Here is a 14,863-nt window from a genome sequence, read left to right as displayed (position 1 = left end):
CCATCAATAACGATTCTTATCAGGAATATTATTTTACTCTTTTTTTCTCTTTTTAATTTTGAAAATTACGAACAGACTAACAGTTCAAAAGTCGATCTCTAAATATCTTGATGATGATAATAAAATTTTATCATGTAATCCATATTTAACATGTTAGTTTTATGCTACTGAACTAAATTGACTAGTAAAGAATTAAATTTTATTTTTTAAAAACAAATTAAGTACTAATTTTATCTATGTTATATTTATTGTTGATAGAATACATTGAAGATTTAACAAAACATATAAATGCATACTGATTATATGGTAAAGTCAATAAGTACAATCTTATAGAATAAAAATTGATTTGATAGATGGTTACAGATTTGATCAATCTAATCTATAGTGGGTGACTAGGTTCTCTAGGAAATATTTTTATTCGTCTACTTTATCACTTATATACTTTATTTTCTCTACTTTAACTCTTTAAATCTCATGCCTAAATAGGACTAATGAAATATTAAATTAATAAAATACTCCTATAAAATAACACACCACAATACAAACCATACTCAGCATATTCCATAATTGAAAAAGTGACCGTTAATAATTTGAAAGAAAAAAAAGACCATTTGATTTCAAATCTTTGACCTTAAACATTATTCCACTATCATGCTCACATTCACTAATTTATCTTCACTAAACGTATCTAGATTTGTTTACGGTCTACCAAACATTTATGCTGTAAAAACTAAGCTAAAATTCCAATGATCGTACTTTAATATCCAAAATTGACGTCCTTATCATCCAAACCATCATTGTGCAATTGCTAAAAGCCAACACAACTCAACTATCGCACCCCGCACTTATGGAATAAGCAATCGCGTTTTAATTGTTAAAAAAAGCAAAAAGAAAAGAAAAATACAAACCACTAAATCCAAAAAAATCATCAATAAATACATACACAGACTCATCACTTTTATGAAAGGAGCCTCACTGCTTGTCCCATTCCTCTCAGTCTGCAACTCGCCCCTTCTCTCTGTATCAATCTACAGTAGAAACGATAGATAGAGAGTTAGGATCGCCGATCAGCTCATAATCTGTACGAATTTTAGTTGCTGATCAAATATTTTTCTGCATATACTCACTCAATCTGCCTCAACAGATTTGCAGCGACGTTTGGCGGCGGCGCTAGTCTGAGAAACTTCCTGTTTCTTCTTCTGCTGTATGTCAGAAGATTTCGACGCGCATTGCGGTGGATCCGGTGAGCTCGACACCCAGTTGCAATGGCCACAACTCAGAAAGAAGCGACGCGTCCCGGTCAATTTGCTCAGGTAGCAGCTGTCCGCCGTGAGAATGTTTCCGCCTCCGCCGCTGCTGATTGGGGCGTATCGCCTGCCGCTGAAGATCTCCAGAGAAAGAACCTCACCTCCTTAATCAGACCCGATCCTGCTTCCAAAGCTACCGCGAAAGGTTTTCCGTCTCATTTCACCTCTTTTTTTTAAATAAAGTATTTATACGAATTTATTTACTCTCCAGCATTCATGTACCTGTGTGTCGCCGTGTATGTATGTTGCTCTATGTATTTCGTGCGTTTAACATCTTAAAGTTGTGATCGTGGCTCAGTTGAAAATATTGACAACTTTTTTTATTTTAAAGTTGTGATTGTGGTTTGGTTGAAAATAATGACAACTTTTTTGTTTATCTTTTGGCTGTGTTTATTTTATACTCCATACTCTTGTTACATCGTGGCTTGTTAATTTGTTTGTCCTTGTTAGGCGAATAGATGCGATTGATAAAATTTTGAATCTACAAGTCTTGACTAAGTTGCCCGTGTGTTCATTTTTTAGTGCATTTGTAAACCTGTGCCTACTGCCTGCATATATGGCGGAGTGAAAGAGCATATGCTATTGTTTCATGAGGGGAAAAAAGAAGAAGGAAGTTATGTTATGAGTAAAAGAAGAAGGCAGTTTGTTCAATATCTAATCACGCTGGAAATTATTACTACTATTATGATAAAGCTCCAAAGGCTTGATAACCTATTCATGTTTGAAAGTCTATACAACTTTACATTGGCATTCAAGTAACTGCATTATCTATGCTTCAGAGGCACTTCATGAAGCAATATGTTTAAACTGATTAAGTAATTTGTAATTAATCTATTCGAATTGTTTCATACTCTTCATACCTCCATTTGGTGGTTGCTGCTATATGTTCAAATATCTCTTCGTTTTCTTGTTTCATTTTGTTTCAAATTCGTTTGTTGCACTTGCATTTTGGAATTATTTCATAACAAGTAGACAATAAAGGTTTGATCTGTCAGTGGTGTCGTAGGTGATAATCATGCACTTTTCATAATAATCTGCGATATATTGTGGCTTAAGCCATAATGTTTCCAAATTGTTTTATATCTAGCCATCTAGGAATACTATCATTTGGCAGGACATGAAAGTTTTTTTGATTGCTATCCTACAAGGTGGATGCTTGTTATCCCCTAATAGTTTACCTTTTATATTACCTATCGTATCTATTTGCATGAAGAAGATGTCTTAAACCTCTATCAACTAGTTCTTCGTATATTAAATAAAATTTTATGGAATATTTACTGGTTAATGTGTTGTTGATTCAGGGATCCAGATCATGCTAAGAGCTGAAACGAAACATCCTTTGGAACCTTTATCTGCTGCTGAAATCTCTATAGCTGTGGCAACTGTCAGAGCAGCTGGAGCCACCCCTGAGGTTCTTAATGGCTTTCTGTTTATATTTTCTTGCCCAAGTAATATTATCTTAGTATGTTATCTTAACTCTAGTGTACATTTCTTTTCTTTCCAGTTGAGAGATAGCATGCGGTTTATTGAAGTGGTTTTGTTAGAGCCGGATAAATATGTAGTGGCATTGGCAGATGCTTATTTCTTTCCCCCTTTCCAACCCTCATTGTTACCTAGAACAAGAGGAGCACCTGCAGTTCCTACCAAGCTTCCACCAAGGCGAGCCCGACTAGTTGTCTACAATAAAAGATCCAATGAGACTAGTGTGTGGATAGTTGAGCTGACAGAAGTACATGCTACCACTCGAGGTGGACATCATAGGGGAAAAGTCATTTCTTCTACAGTTATCCCTGATGTTCAGCCACCAATGGTATCTCTGACAACTGAAGCTTTTCATGATTCATTATGTCTAATTTTGAATCAGTTCATATTTACATTGCTTATAAAATTTGCAAAGTGGCTTTTTAATCTATTATATACCACTGGGCAAGAACAGTAAACTAAATATTTTGAGCTGCATTTGAGATTGCACGACCACTCTGAATCTTTTACCTTTCTACTTTTCATATTTTACAGTTTTCTCTGATACTTGAACTGAAAAATCCATGCAGATCAGCCTTAAAGAATTACAGTATATTTCTGATTTTAGCCTGTGATAAAAAATGTTCACTTTCTCATTCTAAATTATTTGTATAACCTAATTTTAGGACGCTGCAGAGTATGCTGAATGTGAAGCTATTGTCAAAGATTACCCTCCATTCATAGAAGCAATGAAGAAGAGGGGCATTGATGATATGGAACTAGTCATGGTTGATCCTTGGTTAGTAACATATAATGTGATATGTATTTTCGCTTCTCTTAAAATAAAGTTCTAAGCTCTCACTGTCAGATATACCAACTTCTTGATGCCTTTATTGTGCACTGCAGGTGTGTTGGTTACCACGGTGAAGCTGATGCTCCTAGTCGTAGACTTGCAAAGCCACTCATTTTTTGCCGAATAGAAAGTGACTGCCCACTAGAAAATGGCTATGCCCGACCTGTAGAAGGAATTCACGTTCTTGTTGATATGCAAAATATGGTGGTAGTTGAGTTTGAAGATCGTAAGCTGGTACCATTACCTCCAGCTGATCCACTGAGAAACTATACTCCTGGTGAAACAAGAGGAGGGGTGGATAGAAGTGATGTCAAACCCCTTCAAATCGTACAACCTGAAGGTCCTAGCTTTCGAATTAGTGGAAATTATGTTGAGTGGCAGAAGGTAGTGGATTTCTTTCTCTCTGCTTTAACATTTATCATTTAATTTATTTGAATATACCAATAATGATTGAATTGTTTAATGCCAGTGGAACTTTCGTATTGGGTTCACTCCAAGGGAGGGTTTGGTCATTCATTCTGTTGCCTATGTTGATGGTAGTCGAGGTCGGAGACCTATTGCCCATAGGTTAAGTTTTGTTGAGATGGTCGTGCCCTATGGAGATCCCAATGAACCACATTACAGGAAGAATGCATTTGATGCTGGGGAAGATGGTCTTGGAAAGAATGCCCATTCTCTTAAGAAGGTTTATGTTCCTTCTAAGTGACCATTGCTTTCTCAGTTTAATTTATTCTGCATTGATCACTCACACTCAATATGACAGCCAAACTAAGACTCTTACTTTTCAGGGATGTGATTGTTTGGGGTATGTAAAATATTTCGATGCCCATTTCACAAACTTTACTGGAGGAGTTGAAACAACTGAAAACTGTGTATGCTTGCACGAAGAAGACAATGGAATTCTCTGGAAGCATCAAGACTGGAGAACTGGCCTTACAGAAGTTCGTCGCTCAAGGCGCCTCACTGTTTCTTTCATTTGCACTGTAGCTAATTATGAATATGGATTTTACTGGCACTTTTATCAGGTTAGTGGATCACACTTAAGTCTGCTCTTACAATAACTGTATGTTGGTCTATCAAATGTATAGCATGACTTGTATCTTCCTAGTCTACAAGTTTGCTCTCTTAGTGAAGCATTGTTATCCTCTAAGGCATATATAGCAAAAAGTGAACATACTAATTGCGAGATATCCAGGAAACTCATTTGTTTTCTAATTTCAGCTTTCTTATCCTTTTTTCTCACTACATCTTGAGACCTTTAAAATAAGCTTCACCAAGTCTTACTTTTTGAATCTAATCAGCCTCTTAACTCTTTAATCAGAGTCATTACATTTTTGTTTTCCACCGCAGATTCATAAACTTTGTTTATTGATGCAGGATGGAAAAATTGAGGCTGAAGTAAAACTTACTGGAATTCTTAGTTTAGGAGCTTTGCAACCTGGGGAAGTTAGAAAATACGGCACAACAATCGCACCAGGACTGTATGCTCCAGTTCATCAGCATTTTTTTGTTGCCCGTATGGACATGGCCGTTGACTCTAAGCCTGGTGAAATGCACAATCAGGTTTGTGGTCATAGGTTAATAAGTTTTTTGTGTTAATTTCCAGGAATAACACTAACTCGTGTCGTTTGTCAATGGGTGCTATGCTACTACTATCACTTCTTAGGTTGTTGAAGTGAACGTGAGAGTTGAAGAACCTGGAAATGATAATGTTCATAACAATGCATTCTATGCTGAGGAAACTTTACTTAAATCTGAATTAGAAGCCATGCGCGATTGCGATCCATCATCAGCCCGTCACTGGATTGTAAGAATCCTCACCCATTTATGCTTCTGATTTGTCAATTGTTTTGAAAAAGACAGGCAGTTTCCTTTTTTCTTGTCTTCGTTCGAGAAAAAATATTTCCTGTCATTGATAGTCCATCATGCTGTATACAGCCATTGAGGAATCTTATGAATTGATCATCTTCTATTAATAATTTCAGATAAAGAACACGAGAACTGTCAACAGGAGTGGACAACTGACTGGCTACAAGCTGGTGCCTGGTTCAAATTGTCTGCCGTTGGCTGGTCCTGAGGCTAAGTTTCTGAGAAGAGCTGCCTTTCTGAAGCATAACTTGTGGGTTACCCCATATGCACGCGACGAAGATTTCCCTGGAGGAGAATTTCCTAACCAGAATCCACGTGCTGGTGAAGGCCTTGCTTCTTGGGTAAAGCAAAATCGATCTCTGGAAGAAACCAACATTGTACTCTGGTTAGTTTCCTCAATGAAGCACAGTGCCTTTATTATTTCTCCAAGTGCAATTCCTTTTTGAAATATCAAGTCATTTGATCCCACTAAACCAAGATACAGAGTGTGTGAAGCTTCAAGTTGTAAACCTAACTATGATTATAACTACCTGGTTTATTTGAGAATGTTTCTATATGGAGTCGGGTGTCTTTTGTTTGATGCTATCAGCTTTAAAATTGCACCTGTCGCTCGATTCTCATTGTGACACTCATGTTCCCTCTTCTTTTGGACTTGATGTTTTCATGCAGGTATGTTTTTGGAATTACACATGTTCCTCGTTTGGAAGACTGGCCTGTCATGCCAGTAGAACACATTGGTTTCGTGCTTCAGGTATGTTACAAATACGATGTTATTTGGTCTGTTGTAATCCTCAATTCTCATCGTGCTTGTTACCTATCTATCCACGAAAGTTCACAGCTAAGAACCACGCTGCCAAGCCCCTTTCCTTAGAAATTTACTAGATCTGTGCAAAAGAGTCAACCTTATTTCTGTGTTTACTCGCAGTTATCCACTGCTTTATCATTTAGCATGTCATGCAACCTAGATGCTACAACTTTAATCAAAACTAGTGCTTAAAAAAATTACGACTTATGGTTGCAGCCACATGGATTCTTCAACTGCTCGCCTGCAGTGGACGTGCCACCAAATGCTTGCGAGGAAGATGGAAAGGAGAATGACGTGAAAGACAAGCCTGCTTCATCTGGTCTGATTGCAAAACTCTGAAGGGGTATGAATACCTGTGGCTGTTTCAAACACTTTCAAGACTTGCTTTCTCATCAAGTTTCAATTTCAGTATTCTGCACAATAGTTTGATCAAACTTGCTGTGTCTGCAAAAAATAAAATAAATTGGAAAACTTGGGTGAACTCTTTAATTTGAATTTGTGTTCTGTATTTCTTGATTTTGGGATAGTACTACGTTTATTAACTCTGGTTGCAATTTTCTTGAGTTTTGAATTAACTTTAGAGGCTTTGCCTTGCCAAATAAAACCACTGCAGCATATATTTCTATTTGTATGTTTAATTATTAGATATACTCATATAACCACTGCCGGTTTTCGTCGAAGTCTATTTAGGCAACTATTGTAAGTGCAGAGGAAAAAAATCTACATTATTTTATAAAATGGTTCTTGCATGAGTCTATAATGAGAAACTGGCTTTTACCAGTAGTAATAACTTAATCAAGGGTGGCGCTTAACAGCTCACAGTCAAAGTCTACTTTGAGATTTTGATTTCTTTATTCATGTCTTTCTCTCTAAAAATATTCTAAATTAAGCTCAAATTTACAGTTTATATTATCCAATAAGTAATTGCATTTATTTTGTATAAACATTAGGTCCACATCCACTATTCAATACATATCCATGATTTATTGATTCGGACATATCTAGGTTGATATGTACATTGTAATTTGTACACCATTGATGAATGATGATATATAAGATGATTGAGATGCTGATAATTTACCAAATCCACATATTTCTCAAATGAAATGGTATTAACAAATACTACTACCCATTTAATCAAAAAGTGAAAGTCGACTGTCTTTCCAATATTGCGTTCAATTTTTAGTCAGTTTCTCTAAAATTTCTTAGTTGACTTCTCGAAGAAGCACCAGCCAGCCGATCTTGAAGTGGCATACTATATTTTGCATGGTTGTTTTCAGAATAAAATAGATACTCATACTGATTTTAATCTAAAGACTGAAGATTGAGATTCCCTCATTTTTAAACCCCCGCGCCATAAATATTATTCATTGACTTTGCTACTAATCTTTTCTCATGGAGTATAAAAATTGGTCTTTGTTTATTAGTGATATATCTACTCCCACACCACAACAAAAATATCCCTAGTGTGTCCAAGTCGTTGTCGAAGTTTACTCGGATATTTCCTAGAATTTTCTTCTCCCTTTACAATGAAAGTAATTAAATTTATTTTAAGAAAATAATTAAATTTATTTTAAGAAAAGTCGAATTCTTCTTTTTCCGTTACCTAATTACCGTTGGAAATGCGTGAACTCGATTTTTTTTAGGTACATTCAACACGGCAAACACAGTGACGGTTGACTAGTTATAATTTGTTTTATACACGAAAGAAGTAAGAGCATCTCCAATAACCGGCGTCACCACCGCCACGCCGATTTTTCGCCCACGCCGGTTTGACGCCGAACCATTGGAACCGGCGTGGGCGAAATCGGCGTCGCCATGCCGATTCCCGCGCTGACGCCGGTTCCGACGCCGATCCTCACGGGCGCCATTGTGCGTCCCGGATCGGCGCCAAACCGGCGTCGGATTTAAATTTTTTTTTTGTTTTTCGAACACACTATATATACGCGCGTTGAACCTCATTTTCATTCGCACCACTTGTTTTAACGAGTACTCTCTCTCTACCTTACTTTCTGTACAAGATCAATAACGAGCAATGGAGAACAACTACGAAGGTACTCCAGTTAATCCCGGGGGATGGTCTCAGACTCCCCCGCCTCCCGGTGTAGGGTCTCAGACGCCCCCGACTCCCGGGGCAGGGTCCCATACTTCCCCGGCTCCTGGGGGAGGTGGTTGGCCTCCGATGAGCGGGTACTACAACATGTACCCGTGGCAGCATATGATTCCGGGGTGGGCACCCGGCATGCAGCCCCCTATGCAGATGATGCCGGGGTGGGCACCCGGCATGCAGCCACCGGCGCAGCAGATGATGCCACCGGCGCAACAGATTATTCCCCCGGCGCAGGGGACGCACGGGGGGACAACGCCTATCGGCCGACTTTTGATTTTTCCACCGGTTCTTCGCACACATCGACCCCAACGGATGCACAGTATACGGAGACCTTCTCCTTATCGGACTTGGGTTTTGATATTAACTAGGTTTCGGAAACTCTCATTCAAAGCCAGGGAGTAGGGCGAGGTAAGAAGAAGGGCAAGGCGAAGAAGGTCGGCGAGTCGTCGCAGCCCCAAGCCGAAATCCGGGGCCGGAGGAAGTGGACAGACGCGGAGAACGTTGCGGTTGCCAAGGCGTGGGTGAGTGTCTGCGACGATCCTCTGGTTTCGAACAACCAGAGGATCGTCAACTTGTGGGCCAAGATAGCCGCAGCCTACAGGGCATTTTGCCCTGAAGGGAGACCGTGCACCGGGGAGGAGGTCCGGAAGTGCTGGGACCGAATCAGGGCTGGCGTCTCTCGATTTTCGGGTTTGTACGCCAATGCCCTCCGCATGCAGACCAGTGGCCAAACAGAGGAAGACTGCAGGAGGATTGCGGAGAGAGCCTACCCCGATCCGGATAAGAAGTACTATGAGTTCACCTACTGGAACTGCTACGTTGTGCTCAACGAGTCGGAGAAATTCCGGGCAGGCGTCGACGCTGGCTGGCCGAAGAGGCAGAGACTGAACTATACCGGAGATTATAGCGGCAGCAGCGGTGGTTCGTCAGACCTCCCTGAGACGGCCCAGGAGGTCCCGACTCCTCGGTCGTTTGGTCGCCGACCTCGCCCGGTTGGGCAAAGGCGGGCGCAGCAGGTTGCGAGGGGGGCACCCCGAGTTCCCAGGACGTCCATTCGGCATCCCCCCTCGGCAGGTCTACCGAGGAGCTCAAATTCTTCGCGCGCCAACAAACGCGCGCTCAAATGGTGAAGACCTTAGCCGACTTCCAAGCGGCGGTGGACCCCAAGGTGAAGGATTTTCTTCGTGTATTGCTCCAGAGCCAGCGTGAAGAATTGGAGGCGATGAGGAGGGACACCGGCGGGAATAGCCGCGGCGTAGGTGGTGACGGAGGCGGCGGCGACGACGGTGAAGAAGCGCTGGGCGACGACGGAGACGAGGACGGCGGCGATGAGTGATTTTGTTTTACTTTTTTAAATTAATGTACTTTTTAATTTTTGTACTTTTTAATTTTTGTACTTTTTTTATATTATTGTACTTTTTTTTATAATTAATGTACTTTTTAAATTTTAATATTATTATTCGAATTTTCCGTATTTGTCTCGTAAATTAAATTCCGTATGTTGATACAAGTGTAAATTAAATTATATAATTGTTATTGGTGATGTAGAAAGGTAGTGTGAAGGCTATGTGAGGGCTATTTGATTTCCAGTTGATGTGGCAAGCTGATGTGACAGGAGAATTGTAGTGCTGATGATGTGGCAGTGTGAAGGCTATTTGATGGCTATTTGACGTCCAGTGCTATTGGAGAAGCTCTATGAGAAACAGTTTCTACTATAATTCAAGTCTCGTTCTCCCTCAAATTCAATCATTCACATTCGCTCCCAATTCCTTCTTCTCCACTTCAGCTTGATAACTCATGGCGATGGCGACGGCGACGGAAGAAGAAAAACCAATCCAAGAAGTCCTGTCCCTCCCAATTCTACTCGCCGACCGAGTCATCAAATCAACCCAAGAAGCCGAGTCATTCAAGCCAGAAAACTCAGACCTCTCCCGCCACGTCACCCAGCTCTCCCAGCTCCTCCGCTCCGCCGCCCGCCTCACCGCCGCCACCCCAACCGCTCTCTACGACCGCCCCATCCGCCGCGTGTCCGCCGACGTCACCAAGTCCCTGGACCGCGCCCTGGCTCTGTCCCGCAAGTGCCGGCACCGCAAGACGAACGTGCTCCACCACGTGCTCTCCATCACCACCGCCGCCGACTTCAAGAAGCTCGCCGCCCTCCTCGACTCCTCCCTCGCCGACATCAAGTGGGTCGTCTCCATCATCAACCGCAACTCCGCCGACTACGAGACCGCCAGCCTCTCCCTGCCGCCCATCGCCACCACTGACCCCATCCTCGCCTGGGTCTGGCCAGCCATCGCCGCCGTCCACACGGGCCGCGCCGACGCCGCGCTCGAGCTCGCCGCCTTGGCCAATGACAACGACCGCACCAAGAAGATCATTGTGGAGGAAAATGGGATCCCCCCGCTTCTCAAGATGCTCAAGGAGAGCACCAACGTCGACGCCCAGACCGCCGCCGCCGCCGCTCTTTGCAATTTGGCCGATGATCTGACACGTGTCAAGATAATAGCCGATAAATTAGGAGTTCAACTTATTGCCAAGGCATTGTCTCAATCGCCTGCTAAAGTACAGGTAATTAATCCTCCTTTTTGCACTAGACTCACAAGGAGTAATAAATTGTTGCTTTTATTCCATTGTTTGGAGTGTTTTGTCCAAAAATTACTGTTCAGTAAAAAAATTCTAGTGATTGAAATATGAATGTGACAGCATTTCCACGCCGTTTGAGTCATCTATATGTAATTTGGGTAATCAGTGTGTAATTTTGGTAGTCACACGTCCATACTTCGATCAAAGATTTTTGTTTTTAAAGATATTTTGTTTCCAAAATTGAAATGATGGAGGCTAATTGCTAAAATGATTAGTACTATGTAGTAATTATTAGTACAATGAGACATTTTCGAATAAACGCGGCGACGGGACAAAATCAACCATTTATCTTTTAACATTAAGAAAATTCTGTGGCAGCTAATTGGCCAACATTGATTGATCCGTGCTTTATTTAAGTGCAGGTAATCTTAGTAAACCTAGTATCAAAAATGTCGGAACTATACCCAACCGTGCAAGAAGAATTTGGGAGAGAGAATGTGACTAGGCCATTGGTCACACTTCTATCCATGGATGTGAACATGGACGAGTTTGTTGAATCGAACACACACAAAAACGCAAACAACTTGCACTCTATTGTAGGCATAGCAAGAGAGAAAAAAATCCACGGCGGCGGAAGTTTAGAGGGAGGAAATAGTGGTAAACATAGCAAGAGAGAGAAAGAGGGCGAAGCAGAGGCGCCTGAGCTCAAATCGCAGCTCAAAATAAGCTGCGCCAACGCACTACGCATTCTCGCTAGAGGAAACTTGTTCAACAGTGGGAAGATCACAGACACCAAGGCATTGCTAGTTCTCGCAAAAATCATCGAGAGAGAGAGCGGAGAGCTGAAGATTTGCTGCTTGAGAGTGGTGATGGAGCTCGCCGTCGTAGCAGAGTCCAACGACGAGCTCAAACGCGCCGCCTTCAAGCCCACCTCCCCCGCGGCAAAAGTGGTTTTCGATCAGCTCTTGAGAGTGATCAACCAGGAGATTACCCCGGGAATGGTGATTCCGGCGGTCAAGGCGATCGGGTGCTTGGCCTCGATGTTCCCAGCCAAGGAGAAGCGGATCGTGCAGTCTCTGGTGGCGCAGCTCGGCCACAGGGACCGCAGGGTGGCGGATGAAGCGGCCGGGGCTCTGAAGAAGTTCGTGTGCGATGGGAATTACAACCGGAGGGAGCATTCGGAGGCGATCATCGAGTTCAATGGGGTGGCGATGCTAGTGAATTTGGTGCGGAGCAGCCATGAGCGTCTGGATGAGCTCGTGCTGCTCTGCTATCTTGCGGTCAATGCGGGGAATAGCAAGGCGCTGGAGCAGGCTCAGGTGCTGAGAGTTCTTGAGGGTGCTGCGCGACATGCTGTCGCGCAGAACCCTGATCTTAGGGACTTGTTTGCCAAGGCCATACATCATCTCACAATCTATCAGGCTGGGACACATCATGCATATAGGCATCATTAATTTTGATATGTAGCATTTGTTGATCAACTTTAAAGATGAAGAAGGAGTGGAGGTATACGATGGCTTTGAGGTGTATAGTTTCATTTTTATTTGAAGATGGAATTTTTATTGTAAGTAGATGAACTAAACTGAATACTATCACTGAACTAAAATGATAAGTAGATGAATGTGATACCATTCTTGTATGAAACTTGCTACTTATAAAGAAAATAAAGATTACTAAGCTATAATTAATAAGGAAATAGGTGAATAAGGTATTAAGGTGGGACTTCAAAATATAAATGTGATGATCATATTGAAGTCACCTGGTACATGTAAGTGTAGAGCATAAGAAATGGGACTGTTAAACGAGTCAAATTGCGCACCAAGTCTTCGGGTCTCTACCCGAAAATCATTTGGGTAGGAATGAAGGAATACTTGTTAATTCCAAGTCCTAAAAAAAGCTCTCTTGTAAAGTTGCATTTGGATTTGCTTTTGATTAGTAGAAACAGCCTTTTACGCAAATGGATGTACTAGTGTTGATGCTCAGGGTGCAGCTGCCACTGCTCTGTATAATCACAGGTACATAGTGGTGGCGATGGTGGAGAAGGAGCAGCCTGTGAGGGTTCAGTATTATGTTGTTGGAAAAGAGTGATGGGAGAGTTTGGTGAAGAGGATGTGGCAATGCATTTTGTATCCCTTTTGAGTGTTAATGTGGATTTGCTTGAGTTTACATAAAACTAATGTTGGTGAGGAGATGAAGGTGAAGTATGATGATGATGATGATTGTTGATGCCCAAGATAAGTTGCACAGTTGCTTTGGGGAAGCTGGCACGCGGGAGCCTTTTGATGGCCTGAAAATAGTGGCAGAGTTGGTCTGAGTCCCACTTGGACTGCATTCAAGCTGATCTCGATGTCCCCAAAGGTCGTCTTGGATCAGGTGATGAGCGAGGAGACAAACACCCACTCAGTGACTTTTGTGATTAAGGCCGTCAGATGTCTTGCAATATCGATGTTTCCTGCAAGGGAGAAGCGGAGCATGGCTCAAGTAGACCATTGGACCGTGGGGGTGGCGGGATGATGCGGATAGGGCACTCAGCGTTGGAGGGAACAACCAAGCACGTCATCTCCCACGGCCCCAAGCTGAGGAGACTGTTTGCTAAGGCCATACACCAACTCGTCATCTATCAGCTTGCAGTACATTCAAACATGCAGACTTGTGAGGCTTAGTTTGGTCATGTTTTGTGTGGTGAATAGGGACTTCTTTAGAGGTGTGTTCCTATAAGATGGTGGGGAAATTTGTGCTATGTTGTTTGTAGAGTAAATGTTTGGGGAAGGTCATGGACTCATGTTATTGGGTAGCTCAATAGATACTGAACACGTGTAGTTGTAATTTGTAAATCTAGTCAAACATGAAGTAATTCTTTTTTTTTTGCTATAGTGTGTATATGTGTTGTGTGTGTGCGCGCATAGTGTTTGGGAATTTTTTTTCAATTATTAAACATTTAAAAAATATAATATTGAGATAATATTGAAGTGAAATACTATGTTGCATAATTTTATTAAAATCGAAAATAAGAAAAGAGAATAAAAAGGAGAAAGGCCATTCTTTGGATTCTATTCTCATATTGAAAATAGAAACATCATTCCGTTCCCGTATTGAATTCCATTATACCAAGAAGCTTTTTATTTCCTCTAACTAACTCGCAGATAACTACAGTTAGTAGCATCATAGCAACAATTAGGGATGTCAATTTAGCCCGAAACCCGTGGGCTGGCCCGAATAGCCCACCAAATTTATAAGGTTAGGGCTGAAAATTTTCAGCCCGATAAAATTACAGCCCGATTAGCCCGCACCCGATTAACCCGCAACCCGTTAGGGCCAGACCCGAAAACCCGATGGGCTGGCCCGGAAACCCGATAAAATTTCTATTGTTCTATTTGTTTTACTCTAATTCGACACTTCATTGATTATTTTATAATACAGATTACTGAAAAAATAAATTTACATTTCATATATTAAATATATAAATTATATATTACATTTTTTATTAATATAATAATAGATAAATAAATTAGAAACTTCAAATTCACTAAAAGAAATATTTAAATTACTAAACATGCTTTAAAATTTCTTGATGTTTATGTTTTATTTTGCATAAATCTCAAATATTAGTATTTGATCATAGGGTGCTGTTAGGTTAAGATTATTTAATTAAATTAAGAAATGAGATGCAATCTCAGCCACTAATCCACAAGATTAATGAAATGTCAACAGCTATTACATTATGTCAACACGGGGGTATAAGTGTCATTTCATTAATAATATGGCAGAAAAAAATTAAAATTGTATTTGAAATCATTTTCTAAAACCCTCTCCAAAAGTCTCTCTGAAAAATCTGTTGATCTTCATACAATTCACACAATTGTGCAAAATCG

The 14,863-nt window shown here is 41.1% G+C and overlaps 2 protein-coding genes across 4 annotated transcripts; both read left to right on the top strand.

The window, feature by feature from the left end:
* Positions 1-925: 925 nt before the first annotated feature.
* On the top strand, positions 926-6,837 carry LOC121748467 (copper methylamine oxidase-like). Of its 3 annotated transcripts, none has more exons than XM_042142843.1 (13): positions 926-1,081; positions 1,145-1,452; positions 2,609-2,718; positions 2,812-3,117; positions 3,455-3,567; positions 3,675-4,005; positions 4,091-4,306; positions 4,410-4,646; positions 4,999-5,184; positions 5,288-5,428; positions 5,607-5,875; positions 6,160-6,241; positions 6,512-6,837. In XM_042142843.1, the coding sequence occupies exons 2-13, from the start codon at positions 1,266-1,268 to the stop codon at positions 6,632-6,634; spliced, it is 2,301 nt and encodes a 766-aa protein (XP_041998777.1). In that variant the 5' UTR covers positions 926-1,081; positions 1,145-1,265; the 3' UTR covers positions 6,635-6,837. The 3 variants fall into 3 exon arrangements, with proteins under 3 accessions (XP_041998777.1, XP_041998779.1, XP_041998778.1); XM_042142845.1 differs by having other exon boundaries at positions 963-1,053; XM_042142844.1 differs by having other exon boundaries at positions 964-1,452.
* Positions 6,838-10,117: 3,280 nt separating this feature from the next.
* LOC121747114 lies at positions 10,118-12,630 on the top strand. Its single transcript, XM_042141104.1, has 2 exons — positions 10,118-10,976; positions 11,414-12,630. Exons 1-2 carry the CDS (start codon positions 10,203-10,205, stop codon positions 12,443-12,445), a joined length of 1,806 nt encoding a protein of 601 aa, XP_041997038.1. The 5' UTR covers positions 10,118-10,202; the 3' UTR covers positions 12,446-12,630.
* The last annotated feature ends 2,233 nt before the right edge of the window (positions 12,631-14,863 follow it).

Source organism: Salvia splendens, chromosome 9 (genome assembly GCF_004379255.2).
Source record: "Salvia splendens isolate huo1 chromosome 9, SspV2, whole genome shotgun sequence".
NCBI lineage: Eukaryota > Viridiplantae > Streptophyta > Magnoliopsida > Lamiales > Lamiaceae > Salvia > Salvia splendens.
This window is presented reverse-complemented; position numbering and strand designations above follow the sequence as displayed.

Coding starts and splice junctions, on each gene's coding strand:
- LOC121748467 (XM_042142843.1), top strand. CDS start 1,266: ATGGCCACAACTCAGAAAGAAGCGACGCGTCCCGGTCAATTTGCTCAG. Junction 3,568..3,674: donor CTAGTCATGGTTGATCCTTG/GTTAGTAACATA, acceptor TGTGCACTGCAG/GTGTGTTGGTTACCACGGTG. Junction 6,242..6,511: donor ACATTGGTTTCGTGCTTCAG/GTATGTTACAAA, acceptor TTATGGTTGCAG/CCACATGGATTCTTCAACTG.
- LOC121747114 (XM_042141104.1), top strand. CDS start 10,203: ATGGCGATGGCGACGGCGACGGAAGAAGAAAAACCAATCCAAGAAGTC. Junction 10,977..11,413: donor AATCGCCTGCTAAAGTACAG/GTAATTAATCCT, acceptor ATTTAAGTGCAG/GTAATCTTAGTAAACCTAGT.